Raw genomic sequence first — 15,028 nt, 5'->3', positions numbered from 1 at the left:
CTATCTCTGAAGTCTGAATGTTTCCACTATAATGAAAAATCTTTTTAATCAGTGCATTTTACCCTTGTTTCCTTCCATAATTTTGTCATGTTTATAGATCTATTTTAAGAAAAGAACCTGTTTTTTCTTAAAGAATGCTTGATAATCAAAATCAATAATTATATTACATAGTTCAAGTTCACATGCTTGATTGAATTCAGTCAACCATAACATAAATCATACTAAAAAACACACTGTCTTTCACTAAATTATACGTGGAAACTTGAGTGTACAACGGGCCCCTCTAACTAGAGGAAACTCCAAGACTGTTTGAATACAATACATAATATTGAAGAATGAAGATTGAAAAGGTTTCAAACACAACTGATGAGATAATACTGTGGCTCATAAATACACACCACATTTCCTCTCTATAATTGCAGGGAATTCTGTGATTTAGCCGTTGGTTCACCTGATTACTATTTTCAAAACCAACTTTAACTGAATCATGTCCCTGTTTCTCTAATTCGATATTGAGTGTTCTTGCTCTCCAGGTGTCAAAGCATACATGTCTAATGTAGAATTAGAATATGTGCCTAAAGTATGGTTCATTCTATTACTTTGCAACTTTTCTCTCATAGGCTATGTACAACAATTTTGGAGAGGCAAAATAATGAACGATAGATAATTTTTGTTGCTTCTGCGCTCAAATAGTAAGCAGACTTATCTACCACCTCAGACCAAGGTTTCTGTGCAGCGGTTACTACTAACTTTGTCACCCATAATAGGAGGGGGAGCACGAATCATTAGGCTAAGGAAAAATGCTGTCATCTGAAATACAATGTAAAATGTTAACTTCATGACCAAGGAAAATTGAGAACTAATTGACATATATGATGAATAATGAATTTTTTTAGCAGTCAGCAACATGCCTAGAGAAAATTCATTTATGATCATAACCAACTCTTGTTCATACATGTAAATTTGTGGTAACATTGTCTGCGACTGTGAGAGTTAGAAAAGCATGCAAAACATGTTCATGATATCAATATTCTAACCTTACTTCTACTCTTAATTCAAAGGGTACGAATCAGTTATCTTGTTATGTAATCAAAACAGCTATAACTAACCCCCACTAAGTGCCGAATCTTAAGGTGGAAAGATCAGCTTACCAGTGTTAGCCCAAGGCACATTAGGCTGAATCCAGGAAAATTAAATGGTGCATCTTCTGACAGGAATAAGGCTGCATACCATGTAGAAGTTTATTAGTTTCTGATTTCCCCCTAATTTAGTAGCACTATATGTTCAGTAAATTTTGCTCTTAATAAGAATTTTACCTGTCAGTGGACTGAAAATTAACGGAGATATGATGTTGGCGGCGGAAGTGATTCCTGAGAGACATCCTTGAACCATTCCCTAAATCAAAAACTGAACTTCTAAGCACATGGAGATGAAGTTGTTCAAAGTTTTCTGATTAGTTTTCAACATTGTAATCCGAACTTTCCGAGCCAGTCTTGTATTCTCTAACATACTCTTTCAACATATTTCTATCATTAGATAAAATTCAAAAATAGATCCCATTCTCTATATTTGATAAGACTCACACAAGTTTTACTCAGTAATAAAACCTAAGTCAAAATAAGTGTTTCTTTAGTAGATTTTGGATCCTCTAGTGTTGTAATTCAACATAAGAGGATTATGTTGGTGATCCCACCATTAAAATTTACTTAAATACTTTTGATGGTAAGATCAAGAGCCTATTCTTCTTGTATGGAATTTCAACATGAGAAGATCCAAAATCCATTCTCAGCATTATAATAATAAAGAGAATCATTGTCTTGTCTTTTTTTCTTCTTCCATTAAGATACCTGTTCATTAGGTCCAACTTGTTTGGATGCAATGCTGGTTAGCTGTGGCAATGGAAATGTGAGAGATTAGAGTACAATTCCGAAGTATTAAAACAATAACAAATATGATAGAGGGGGGAGTAATAACAGATACTCCATAAATCAATAAGAAACTTACAGATGGGCGCACTAGAACTCCTAAAACAGAGAAACCTGCTAGAGCATAAGGAACCTGCATGGTTTTCAACAGTCTTGAAGGAATGTTTTGCAAAAGAAAATAAACTAAGCAAATGAAAAGGTTTTAAAAAATAATTACCCATGCTGACCACGATATACTGTACATCAACATCTGCATATCATAATATACTAATCATGAGGTGACTGAGAAAATAAAATTGAGAAACAAATCAAAGTGAAAATTGCATAAATATGATACTGCTATAATTTCATAGCTAAACTTTGGTTTAAATGGATTCAATTCTATATTTTTAAGTTTTTCTTTGATTTCTGTGATTGATTTTTGCTAATTGTATCAAGTTAAACAGATTCACAAAAAACTCAATCGTTGTGGTATTGAAATATGCCAATAGCGGTTCAATCGGATTTGGCTCATCTAAAATGAATAGAGAATAAAATTGGAAAATTAGTGGTTGACATTTTAACTTATTCATGATTTATTATAATGTACATAAATATCAACTATTGGTTTATCTATCAAAGATTGATATTTTCAATTTAGAGGAGCCGAAAATCATAACGTATGGTTCAATCAATGCATGAATAGTATTGAAATATACTATTAGCAGCATGCTTTCAAACAAGAAATTCATATAACTGTCAGGTGTCAGGTTTGAACTTACACTTATGCAGGAAACAAAGAGCCCTGTTGTGAGCAACTTCTCCTCGCCAACAGCGGGTACTAATATGGGCATGAGAAATAGCTGGACAAAATTGCAATTACACGACCAATTAAAATGTAACATTTCCAATCTTCCATCGAAATATAGGGAAATTGAAAATGTAGAATAGGTTAAAGAACAATCAAATTCAACAAAATGATTTATACTAGGACTGTGGCATACTTGTGTCAGAGTAGCTCCAATCCCGGAAATCATCATCAAATCGGCAAACTGATTTTTGTTGTATTGAAAACGTGCCTTCAAATAATACTGCATGCGGTAGGAAGTTTATTTTAATCAGTAACAGAATTTCAGTCTTTGATTATGCAGTATACATAGACAGTTGCTAGTTGTTTGAAGTTTACCCTACGATTTTTTGCATCTAACCTAAAATCATGCTATCTTATGAATTGATTTGTATTCTTGAAGAATCTACTGCTTATTTACCATTGTTACAGCCATCGAGCCGCCGTCTGCAAGACTATTGAAGAGTAAAACAATTGCTGCTTGTGAGAATGTAGGGCTGCAAAAGTAAAGCTTGTAAGATCAACAACTCTATCATATTTGAGCATTGTTTGGATAACTGTTCAATTAAGCGTTTGTCATTTAAGTGCTTATGTATAAGTTGTTTTCATAAGCTATCCTAGCGAGATTATGAAAGAAAATTAACTGAAAAAGGCTTATGAACATGTCAATTGTTTCTATAAGCTCTCCTGAACAGTCTACAAGGACTTATGCTAGTAGATAAATTCAAATAAGTTAAATTCGAACAGGTCTTTAATTGCTTGAGTTGGTAATAGGTGATGATCGCAAAGAGATTTTGTCAAAAATGAATTAATACCTTCAATCTATATATACCAATGCAAAATTCATTTCTGCACTGCCTTACTTACCTACACTTAAGCAAACAAATTAAGTCCCCCATTGAAGGTAGTTTCTTAAATGTTCTTTGTGGCAAATCATCCTCACACTGTTCAATGCATGGTTCCTCTGCCTCTTTCAATAATGGCTGCCTCATAGGTGCACTTTCCTTAAGGAAAATTCTCATGTAGACCAATCCTATCATTGAGGAGACTGAAGCAACCTAAATAAATCCATCACAATTCAGAAAAAATAAGAATAAGGGTATTATCATTAGGGTTTTAAATAAAGGGGACGCAACATAACAATTTTTTATGTTGCCAAAACCGCATTGTGACCACATATGATACCATGTCAGTCACATTTGACCGTGAATATTTCCGGTATCAAAGACTGCGACTCATCCACAGTCGTTACTGTGACGACTAAAATCTGATTATGACAGATACCACAAACAGCTAGCAGCACACTAACAAATTCAGTTGTATTATTTTTTCTTTTTGAACATTGTTCAAGTATATATAGATAGCAAATTTGATTTTACTTTGTAACCTGAAATGTTAATGCCGCGGATAGGAATCTAGCAGCTAATGTTCCGCCAACAAACGATGCAGATCCAACACCAGCTAGTATTCCAAATGCTGATGCTCGTTTTCCAACTGGAACTATATCGGCCTAATAATAAGTAAATCAAAATTAAAACACGTTATTTTTTTTTAATCAAATGATTAGCTGAGAAGCATTTATATATGGTTTTGAGTGACAATTTGTGTGTAAATTAAATGTGTGATTGAATAGGTTAATGAGATTGTGAAATACCACATATGCAAGAGCTAGGCAATGGAAGCTGCCTTCGCCTGCTAAGGCAGCAAGAGTTTTGACCACATAGTATGCATAGAAGAATTTTGTATCCCTGCTATATGCCAATATAGCTGCATATATACAAGACATTATTTTATTTAATTAGTATGTATATAATTTAATATTTAGCTCACGTGATTCTTCAAGTGACTCTTAACTATCTTTGTCCAATAACCTATTGGATACAAAATGAAGGATCTTCCTCCCAATTGAATTTTTTCCATATACAAAAGTCATGTATCGAGCTGACTACTTTTTTAAGGTGTTCGAGTCTGGTATATTCGGACCAACCACAAGATAGTACAATAAGTATTATAAATTAATAAATTATTAACCAGTCACAAATTATTAAAAAAAATAATTAAAAAAAAAATTAAACATAATTACTTTTCTCTTCCAAGTGATGTAAGTTAGTTAAACCAAGAGAGTAAATTAAGGAGAAAATAAAAGGTAAATTGTTGGAGCTTTATTAGGTCACAAGAAGATATTTGATGAAGGAAAACTATTCAAAACAAAAGTAGTGGCAACCCCATTATCACCAAAAGGTTCAAATGGCGTTGAGTGCCAAACAGCAAGGGTATCCATGTTACATCTTACACTCCTAGTACTATGGATGAATCATTATCATTGATAATTAGGCTTCCCACTAATGTATACATCAATAGTGTGTATATCTTTGGAAAATTGTTTAGCTCTTGTCAATTAAGGAAAGTCGGTCCAATGTAAATGTAATGGAATAACCTTGTGAAAAACTCATTTTAAAAGACAGATATAATGCAATCATAAAGTAATACACTAAACACAAGCCATAACAAACCAATTAATTTAAGCATGAAATGAAATAAAGAAAAAATGTATTAACAAATTAAGCTGATAAGACAGAAAATAACTTGGTTATTAATATTCTCTATAATTAATCATAATCATAAACTATAATAATACCTTGAGGAATGAGAGAGACAGTGAGAGGAAGTGTGATCAAGGCTTTCCTGCCGTACCGGTCAGACAAATTCCCAATTAGTGGCGTTGTCATTACTGACCCAATTCCTATCATCTGTCACATGCATAAAAAAAGTCATTATCTTAACCAGCACTTAATTTCTTGCTACTTTATCTTTATGTTTGTTTTTTTTGAAGGATAGATAAATAATTAATTATTAATACACTCTTCAAAAGCCACTTTCACTAGACTATGAATAGCATGTGATAAATTTAAAATTACTGACAATTATGTATGTAGTATATGATGATGCATACGGGATAACTAAAAGCTCATCTTAGGTAACTTGCAAGTATGTTAATATAGAATAAGAAAAAGACACATTGCTTAATTTTGTCATAAAATGATTCTCAACTAATAGTAATACTACTAGTAAACTTGTAAGTGAATCTACACTTGAACGCAAGAAGTGGATCCAATTGCTCACGAGATAGTAGCTTAGCTCATACTACCAATTTAATTCTTGTTGGTGATGTGACGAAATGTATATTTTTACATGCACCTTCGTATGATTAGAGATAAATGAAGAGGATCTTAACTACTTTTATATCTAAAAAAACCTTCAATGAAGCTCCCGCAAGAATACATCATTGGTTTATAAAAAAAAAAAATGAAATGTTACTCCCAGTGATTTATAACCATTAGATCTTAATCCGAGAGGAGACAGAGTACTTATAAGTTATACAGGAGCCTTTCTCTGAGTATGTATGTATGTATGTATGTATGTACTCTTCTCACTCATTCTCCAACCAAGTAATTTGCTCTAAGTTTAATCAGTGGTAGATTCCTTTGTTCCAATCGCCTAATAAAAAAGCAGCCCCGTAATATATTAAAATAATCAAAGCTTGTTAATATAATAACTTAACGATGAAGGAACTCAATTTGCCATAGTAAGTGGAGATCTTCGTAGAGGTTTTCCCATTTAAATAGGAATGGGGAATATTACCACAATATTATTTTATAAATATGCAAATGTGTTACCAATACGATGTGCCCATTTTTCAACTTATTATTTTTGTTGTAAACATTATCATTTTTTTTTCTTTTTTATCATTTTTTAATAAAAAAAACAACTTAATTTTAAATAAAATCACACATTACATTACATTACTAGTATTCCTAATATTTTCAAACAAACCAAATTGAAATTCATCTTAGTTAATGAATGAATGTCACGAACGTCTAAAAATCGTTGTTAATAAAATTCAAATTTGTGGTTAAAAACCTTTTATTATATAGTTTTTTTTAAAGAGATTATTTACCTTTTTTATGAAAATTATTTAGTTTTTTTTTTTTTTTACAAGGATTATATAGTTAGTTTAATCATTGCTATTATGCCTACACTATATATTGAGATATTGACGAATGAAAGCTTCCCGTAGTAATTAATGAGTGTGCATGAAACGTTTTGCCCCATCGATCACAGATATTGGAACTTAATTAATGTATTATCGTTTTTTAGGTGTATTATATTATCGTTATATATTAGAATTAGAATAAAAATATTACCAAATTTTTCGAAAGGAAAAGAATAAATATTACTAAATGTCTAAATTCTTTATAAAAAAAAAAAAAAAAAAAAAAAGAGGTGAGAGGTGAAGGTGAGTGAGTGCATAACTCCTGTGGCGTGTGAAAGAAAAGAAGCGTTATTGTAGCTGCTAGACAGTTGTTTTTATGAGAAGAGCATTGTACCCAGAAAATGGTGACAACCTATGAAGCACATACTCCACGTGAACATCATAAACGCGACATTAAGAAGAAAAATAAAATATAATCATATATGTTGGTGTCGGAAACACCTAATTCAATTGAAAATGAAAGTCCAGAAATAAATGAATGAAATTGTAAGATGGTAGAAAAGAGATGAACACTCACAACTTGTTGGAAACCAGAGAGGTAAATGGCAAGAGAGCATTCATCTTGACCAGGACAAAGTGCAGCCATGGTGACATCTGTTATTGAAGGCATAACTATAATTCCTCCAAACCCTGCTAGAAACATTGTCACAAATAGGTGACTAAGCCCTGTTAACCCTTCCATTCCTCAATTGGGTTTCGCCTTTTATGATTTTTGGAAGCTGAAGGAGTACAGAGAGAAGATAAGAAAGGTTATAGTATAGTACTCAGAAAATGTCACTCTGTTATATATATATTTGCTTCGGTTGCTTCTACAATGAAACAACCGTGGGCCCGTCCTCCTCTCATTCAGATATTTATTTTAACCATGGAACCGTCTAGGGGTGTTCGCGGTGCGGTTTGGTTCGATTTTGAGCATAAAAGTCATCCAAACCGCGAGATAAAAAAGCATGTGGTTTGGTTTGGTTGGGTTGATTTTTAAAAAGTCATCCAAACCAAATCAATGCGGCTTGAATTGGTTCGGTTTGTGCGGTTTATCACGAGATAAAAAGATATTACATTAACTCTAATATTGCCAACTTGTTACAAAATAAACATAGGACATTTTATTTTGTTGTTTTCATGATAAAATATTAGGTGAAACTTATGTCAAAATAAGTAAAATTAAGAAGAAACATAAGCATGAAACAAATTATTGGGAAGAAAATGAAACAAATTTATCACTGGAAATGAATTGAAAGAGATGGAAAGGAATTAGAATCGAATTTGATGGTGCAACAATGGAAAAATCGAATCAAAAGAGATTATTATTTGGCTATGTAATTAGGCTAGTACATGTTTAAGTAATATTCATTATTCTTGCGGGTTGGTTTGGTTGCTGAGATGCAAACCGCAAACCAAACCGAACTGCGCGGTTCATTGCAAAAGTCATCCGAATTCATCCGAACCAAATGCGGTTTTTTGCGGTTTAGATTTGGATTGATATGGTTTGCGGTTTTTCTATTGGATTGGTTCGGTTTTAAACACCCCTAAAACCGTGTATTGTATTCTCCAAAAAAATGTAAATATTTATGTTTTATTTCTATTGATTATTTCTCCTATTTTGTAAAATTCACTTTCAATTTTCAATCGCGTTAATTTTTTCTGTAACAGTATAACCTTAACTTTTTTTTTTTCTGCCAAAGAAATTAATACTCTTAATTATTTTATGTTTTTTTACGTCGACCATAAATATTATGTTGAGAACATAATTCTCTCTTTCTTTTGAAGGGTAAACTTGTAAAAATAATAAACTATTAATATATTCAATACTATTAGCTATTTTAATTCTTATAATCTTTTTTATTTTTTTAAGCAGCCTAGTGGTTTAAAATTCAAATTTTAAGATGAATTGGTGCATATATTATACAATGCCTCAGACAACTAAGCTAAGTTCGACTGATTAAAAAAAAAATTAAGCTAAGTTCAAGTTGACAAAATCCCTCAATTTTTTTAAGGTTTAGTAGCAGTTTTTGCCCCTAACTTTTACGAAGTTGCGATTTTGACCTCCTAAAAAAAAATTATAAAATTGTCCCATAAGTTCTGCATCTGTTAGGGGTGTACATGGGTTGGGTAAACCCAAAAAAACCCATCAAACCCACCCAAAAAAACCCAAAAAAGTGGGTTGGGTTGGGTGATTGGGTGGATATGGTTTTAAAAAATGAAAAACCCATAAAAAATAATGGATTTTGGGTAAAACCGAACCCATACCCAATAAACCAACTTACCCAATAATTTCCAAATTTTAATTTCATTTTCATAGGGAGGAAGAAGAATAACAAATGTTTTGATCATAAATTTAGTTTAATTTCTAAAATTGACACAACACATCCTCTATATTGAAAATAAAAAAAAAAAAATATTGGAGTTACAAATTATGATGTTGCAATTTATAGTTACTTTGATGCTAAAGTAATTTTACGTCATCCAATTTTAATTTATTTCAAGTATTCGATGATCAAATTTTTTATTTAATATTAAAATTTATTATTTTATGATGCTAAAATATAGTGAAAATATGTTACATAATTATTTTAAGAAAATAAAAAGTTGAAAATTTTTTATGAAAAAAATACAAGGATTCGTCGTTTAGTCATTTCATATTAACAAAAAAAATTGGATAACCCACTATCCAGCCCAAACCAAACCGAAAATTAGTGGGTTTGCCTAAACTCACCCATTAATTTAACGGATGAATATTTTACCTAACCCAAATCGGAGTACCCTATATGGTTCGGGTCTTGGGTTTGGCCAAACCCAACCCAAATCAACCCACTTACACCCCTAGCATCTGTAGCAATTTTAGCCTCCCAAGGCAAAAAAAATAAAAAATAACACGTGGCACCTCACTTTTTCTTAGGGGGGCCAAAATCGCAACTTTGAAAAAGTTAGGGGGCTAAAACTGTTATTAAGCCTTTTTTTAACTATCGTATTTTGGTCCTTGGAGTCTTATTTTTAGAGAATAATGAGTTTTATCTAAGATATGATCGGACATTTTGTAAAATATATTTACAAAGTTTATTTACGGTTGTTGAACTCTTTTTATTTATTTTGAGAAATGATATTTGTACAACCATTTTAATACAGTTTTTTGACAACTTTCTCTCTCATACTCACGTTATATTCTTATTCTCTCTTTATTGTTTTAGATCAATAAGAAGAGAGAAAATAAAAGTTGTCATCAAAGTTATTTCAAATGATTGTACATATATCAGTACTCATTTAATTTAGATTGAAATATCAATAAAAATATAGTTGAAAAGTTGATGCACGTGTTTACATCAACTTTTTAACTTTTTTTTTTTTCCTTATATTTCACTTCGAATGACATAACGAAACAATGTCCAGTCAATGTTTTTGATGTAGGACTATGTCCAATCAATACTAATTATGTATAAAATATTCATTTGATATTAGTTTTTTGGAAAGCCTTTTAAAATTCTTAATATATTTCTAGATCTTACAAGTGTGAAGTGAGAGTGTGTGTGAGTGAGGGAAGGCCAAGGCAATAAGATAAAGATAAAGATAAAGAAGATAAAAAGAAGATTCCAATTGTCGTTTTCATTATATTAACTGCAACACAACCAAGGAAAGAAAAAGAAGAGAAGGAGACGTGGGTTCGAAGCTTCTTTCTCTAAGCATATTCATTTGTGTCGTCTTTAACGAAGGCTCATCCTTATTGGATTTACCGTATTAGTAAGGTTACTTTGGCGTGCACAAATGCAAATCAATGTTGGTGGTGGGGTGCGTACAAAACTATGTTTCATTCTATTGCTTTTTCAAGATCTTACCTTCCTACCGACGTCAAGTTTTGCACCCATTTTCAACACATATATATGTAGTGGCCCACGTCTTTTTTTTTTTTGGTTTCTCACTAATTTTTGGACACTAAATATAGACAAAAATTGTTCTTCTCCCAACAAAAAAACGCCCACTTCAATACAAACTGATCAAAATATCCCCACGTAAGTTAACTCACACAAAACACAACATGACTTAAGTCACGTTCGCTACCCATGTGAGTTAACTCGCATAGATTATAATCCAGCGTGAGTTAACTCATGTAGGTTATAATTCTAGCGTGAGTTGACACATGTAGGTTATATAATCCAGCAAGAGTTAACACATGTAGGTTATATTTTAGCTTATCAAGCGTGAGTTAACTCACGCGAAGGATATTTTAGTCAGTTTATATGAGAGTGCACGTCTTTTGTTGGGAGAAGAGCAATTTTCAACATAGACACCTCTTACGATTGATATTCAAAATACTCATTCATCGTATTATGGAACTACAAATTTTTACGTTAAACTCAACCCCATTGATTGTACGGGTAGTATCTCATTTTTTTTTTTTGTGCAAAACATCATCTTTATTTCTTCTATCAACAACAACTCAAATTTCTAAGATTATATTAAAAAAAAATTAAAGTTTTTAATATGTTACATTTTCCATTAAGTACGCTTTACACTTCATTGTACTTAAAGATTCTTGAATCATATTAGTCCCCTGAAAGTAGTTAAGAGTTGAAAATTGGGAACATCTATGAATTAAATCTTGACATAGACAAATTTTTTTTTGTTCATGTGTGACTTTTTGTTGGATTTATATAGTGGCCTCAAAGGCATAGGAAATACGGTAGAAGTGTATTTTATGAGCACATTTGTTGGACGTGATTAAAGGGGTAACTACTGCCATACAACGGCTTTTTTTAGCACATGTTAACTATTGGAGTTGCTTTTGTTGGGAGCTTTTCTTTTGTTACCTTTTGTTAGGAAAATATCGCACACTGCTTAATGCTTTAGACATGGAAAGACCTAAAATCAAGTGAGGGTGTGTGTTCCAATGGGAAAGGTTAATTTTTTCCCACCATGGAAAAGTTTGATTCAATAATTAGATTAAGTGAAGAACATATTCTTAACATACTCTCTCAACACTAGATTTTTCTTCACACTATCTTCCAACAATTTAAAAATTTTGAAAATTAATTTTCAGAAATTAAAAAAATCGAAAAAAATTCAGATAATTTTTTTTTAAAATTCTGTAATTCATTTATTGAATGTTAGAATTTTTTTTTTTTAAAAAAAAAATTATTTCAATAAAATTAAAATTTTGGAAACTAAGATAAGTTTTTATTTTTCTAAAAAGAATATATTTTTTTAATTTCATAATAAAATAAGATATTCTGAAAAATAAAATAAAAATCCTAAAAAAATATTTTGAAATTAAAGTTTTTTATTTTTCTAGGAAAATAAAATTCTGGAAAATAAGGTTTTTGAAAATTTTTTGAAATAAAATTGTGAACAATTTTTTTTTTCATTTTTCAAAAAAAAATTCTAACATTCAATAAATGAATTACATAATTTAAAAAAAAATTATCTGAATTTTTTTTATATTCTTTTAATTTCTGAAAATTAATTTTCAGAATTTTTAAATTGTTGGAAGATAGTGTGAAGAAAAATCTAGTGTTGAGAGAGCATGTTAAGAATATATTCTTCACTTAATCTAATCATTGAATCCAATTTTTCCATGTGAAATGCCACCTTAAGTGAGTATTTAATTTCTCAATATTACTTTATTTGTTTTCTTTGCTTTGAAGAGAGTTTTAGCTCACACAATATTTGTCATATTTTATGTATTAAAGAGATTTCCCTAGAAGCAAAAAGACAACGACAGAATATTGATAAAGTGATCAATCAGTCGCTTGGAGTGAACGATAGTACTACTATTAGATTCATGATTGAAACTAGTTTTTTCATCAATTTATCCATAAATTCATCGAGCTATAACTTGAATTTATTGATTGAATGAAAGTGCATAATTTGAAAAATGAAACTACATATGCTTTGCTTGCTCAAGAGAGGAACATATGTTACATCACAATAGTACCCGTAATAATAGTACGTTACGTTGAGCCTAAATCAGTGAAGAATTTGTGTGTTATGAAAATGACAAAAATGTGAAATGACATTGCAGTTTCCTATAAGAAACGATTAAATTAAATATAAGCAAGAGACAAACCTTTTAACGTTTAGGTGAAAATTTGATGAATTCCTGAAAAATTTAGACAGACAAAATTTGGTAAAAGGAATTTAAATTGATCTAAATTCGTACTAGTAGTTAAAAAAAAAAAAAGGCTTAAGTGCAGTTTTATCCCCCCTATTTTGATTGAATTTGGATTTTGCCCCCTCTATTTTAAAACTCGAAATTTTACCCTCTATTTTGATTGATTCTGAATTTTGCCTCCTCTATTTTAAAACTTGGAATTTTACCCCCATGTTTTATGTTTTTCAGGATTTTGCCCCCTCCCCCTATTTTATCCGCATAATTAATTATTTATATTAAATTTTTAATTATTATTTATTTTTAATGAAAAAATAAAACCAAAAAATACTAAAAAAAATGAATAAAAAATACTAGAAAAAATGAATAAAACTAGTATGATCTCTAAAAATAAAATAAAAAACTAGTATAAAAATACATGAAAATAGCAAATATTTAAAGGTGCAAACTAGTTTTATCCCTCACAAAAACCACAAAACTCATATTAGTCTCTAAGGGGGAGAAATTACTCATTTTTTAGTACCTTGCAAAATTAAATCGAGGGTTATGATTTTTTTTTGTTAGGCTTTGTTTGGGAGTTTGGAGGGGAGGGGAGGAGAGGGTTTTGAAAAAAAGAAAGGAGCAAGTGAAAGAAATAGAAGACATTGGGAGGAAAGGGCTTTAGAGGTTAATTTTTTACTCATAATAAAAAATCTCTCTCATTTGGGGGAACTCAAAAATTGTATTGGAGGAGGGTTTTGAGGGTTTATATGAATTTTTCAAATTCAATCTATTTTGTTATAAAATTTTTAAAATTAAAAGTATATTAATCATAAAGATTAGTTTATCATTCTCTAAAAAACTGTTCTTTCAAAAAATGTAAATTTTTTATGCATTTTTTTATATATTTCCAACCCCAAAGCCCTCCCCTCCCCTCTCCTTCAAACTCTCAAACAAAACCTTAGGGAAATCGGGGGTTATGATAGTCCTACCAATTTTTTCTCAATTGATTTTTCTTACCATTCCTTGAACAAATGACGGTCGAATTAGGATCTTTACGGAGTCTTGACTAACTTATGTGGTGCTCCACTTTTCATGCAATAGTCCATGTGATGTGTATTTTTACACTAAAATCAGGGACATCTAGGCTCTTACAACAGTTTTCTTTCGGGATGATTTTGTCCCCAAGATTTTCTAAAATCCAGAAATTAGTAAATTCAAATATTGTTCATTCTTCCTTTCTATTTTCTTCTCCCTTCATGAAAATAATAAAATGACGGTGTGCTGACCTCAGATGGACGAAATGGTTGCCTTTATTTTTTGTCATGGATTAAATTGGTACTTTCATTTTTTATGGGAGAATAAAAATGATTTCTTTTAATCTGTTATACATTTACAATAGTAATTTATTTTTGCTTTTATTAAAATAGCAGATCAATATTACCGAAATATGAGACTATCAAATCCAAAAGATAATTGTATAAACAATTACAACTTTAAATTCAAAATATTACATTTTTTTTTTTGGAAGGACAAAATATTACATACCATCTAAATTTTATTTGGAAGTAACAATATTCACATTTAGTGCCTGATATGTTTTGAATAAGATAATTAGAATGGAGAAAATAGTTTAAACTCTTACAACGTGAAGTTTAAATTTTGATTGGAAGGAACATATTTGAACCCGCAATCATTCATTCTTCGTCGTTTAATTTGTTGAGTTTTGCCGGTATACTATGTACTAGAATAAAAAGTTAAGATAACATTGGGAAATGGATATGCTTTAAAAAGAGGTATTAAGGCAACATTTTGATTCCTTAAAGGCTTTGAAGTTAAAGCTTACTCCCTCCGTTTTCTGAATATAAATCAAATTTATTTTTTAAGTTCATTCATTTAATGAAGTATGTGATCCATATTATGGATTGTTCATATTAATCACATATATCATTAAATAAATAAACCTAAAAAGTAAATTTTACTTATATTTAAAAACGGATGAAATACTACACTAATTTAATTCTATTCTCGAGTGTAAGTAAAGACATGGATTCTCGATCAGTTCCCAAAGCAATGATGGATGATCAAATTCAAAGCCTTATGGTGTTTTGCTTCTATAATAACGGCTGAAAGAAGTGAGGGTGAAG

At 30.7% G+C, this 15,028-nt stretch overlaps 1 protein-coding gene across 2 annotated transcripts; it reads right to left on the bottom strand.

Annotated features, from left to right (window-relative positions):
- Positions 1 to 186: 186 nt before the first annotated feature.
- Positions 187 to 7,603, bottom strand: LOC25485646 (hippocampus abundant transcript-like protein 1). Of its 2 annotated transcripts, XM_013614906.3 has the most exons (14): positions 7,323 to 7,601; positions 5,390 to 5,501; positions 4,406 to 4,518; positions 4,139 to 4,261; positions 3,619 to 3,809; positions 3,173 to 3,248; positions 2,909 to 2,995; positions 2,687 to 2,767; positions 2,143 to 2,175; positions 2,005 to 2,058; positions 1,848 to 1,889; positions 1,317 to 1,395; positions 1,152 to 1,222; positions 187 to 810 (listed from the first exon to the last, which is right to left on the bottom strand). In XM_013614906.3, the coding sequence occupies exons 1-14, from the start codon at positions 7,485 to 7,487 to the stop codon at positions 715 to 717; spliced, it is 1,323 nt and encodes a 440-aa protein (XP_013470360.1). In that variant the 5' UTR covers positions 7,488 to 7,601; the 3' UTR covers positions 187 to 714. The 2 variants fall into 2 exon arrangements, with proteins under 2 accessions (XP_013470360.1, XP_024628189.1); XM_024772421.2 differs by lacking the exons at positions 187 to 810; positions 1,152 to 1,222 and having other exon boundaries at positions 1,376 to 1,512; positions 7,323 to 7,603.
- Positions 7,604 to 15,028: the final 7,425 nt, after the last annotated feature.

Source organism: Medicago truncatula, chromosome 1 (genome assembly GCF_003473485.1).
Source record: "Medicago truncatula cultivar Jemalong A17 chromosome 1, MtrunA17r5.0-ANR, whole genome shotgun sequence".
Taxonomy (NCBI): domain Eukaryota; kingdom Viridiplantae; phylum Streptophyta; class Magnoliopsida; order Fabales; family Fabaceae; genus Medicago; species Medicago truncatula.
The sequence above is the reverse complement of the archived record's forward strand: the minus strand, read 5'-3'. Positions and strand labels throughout refer to the sequence as shown.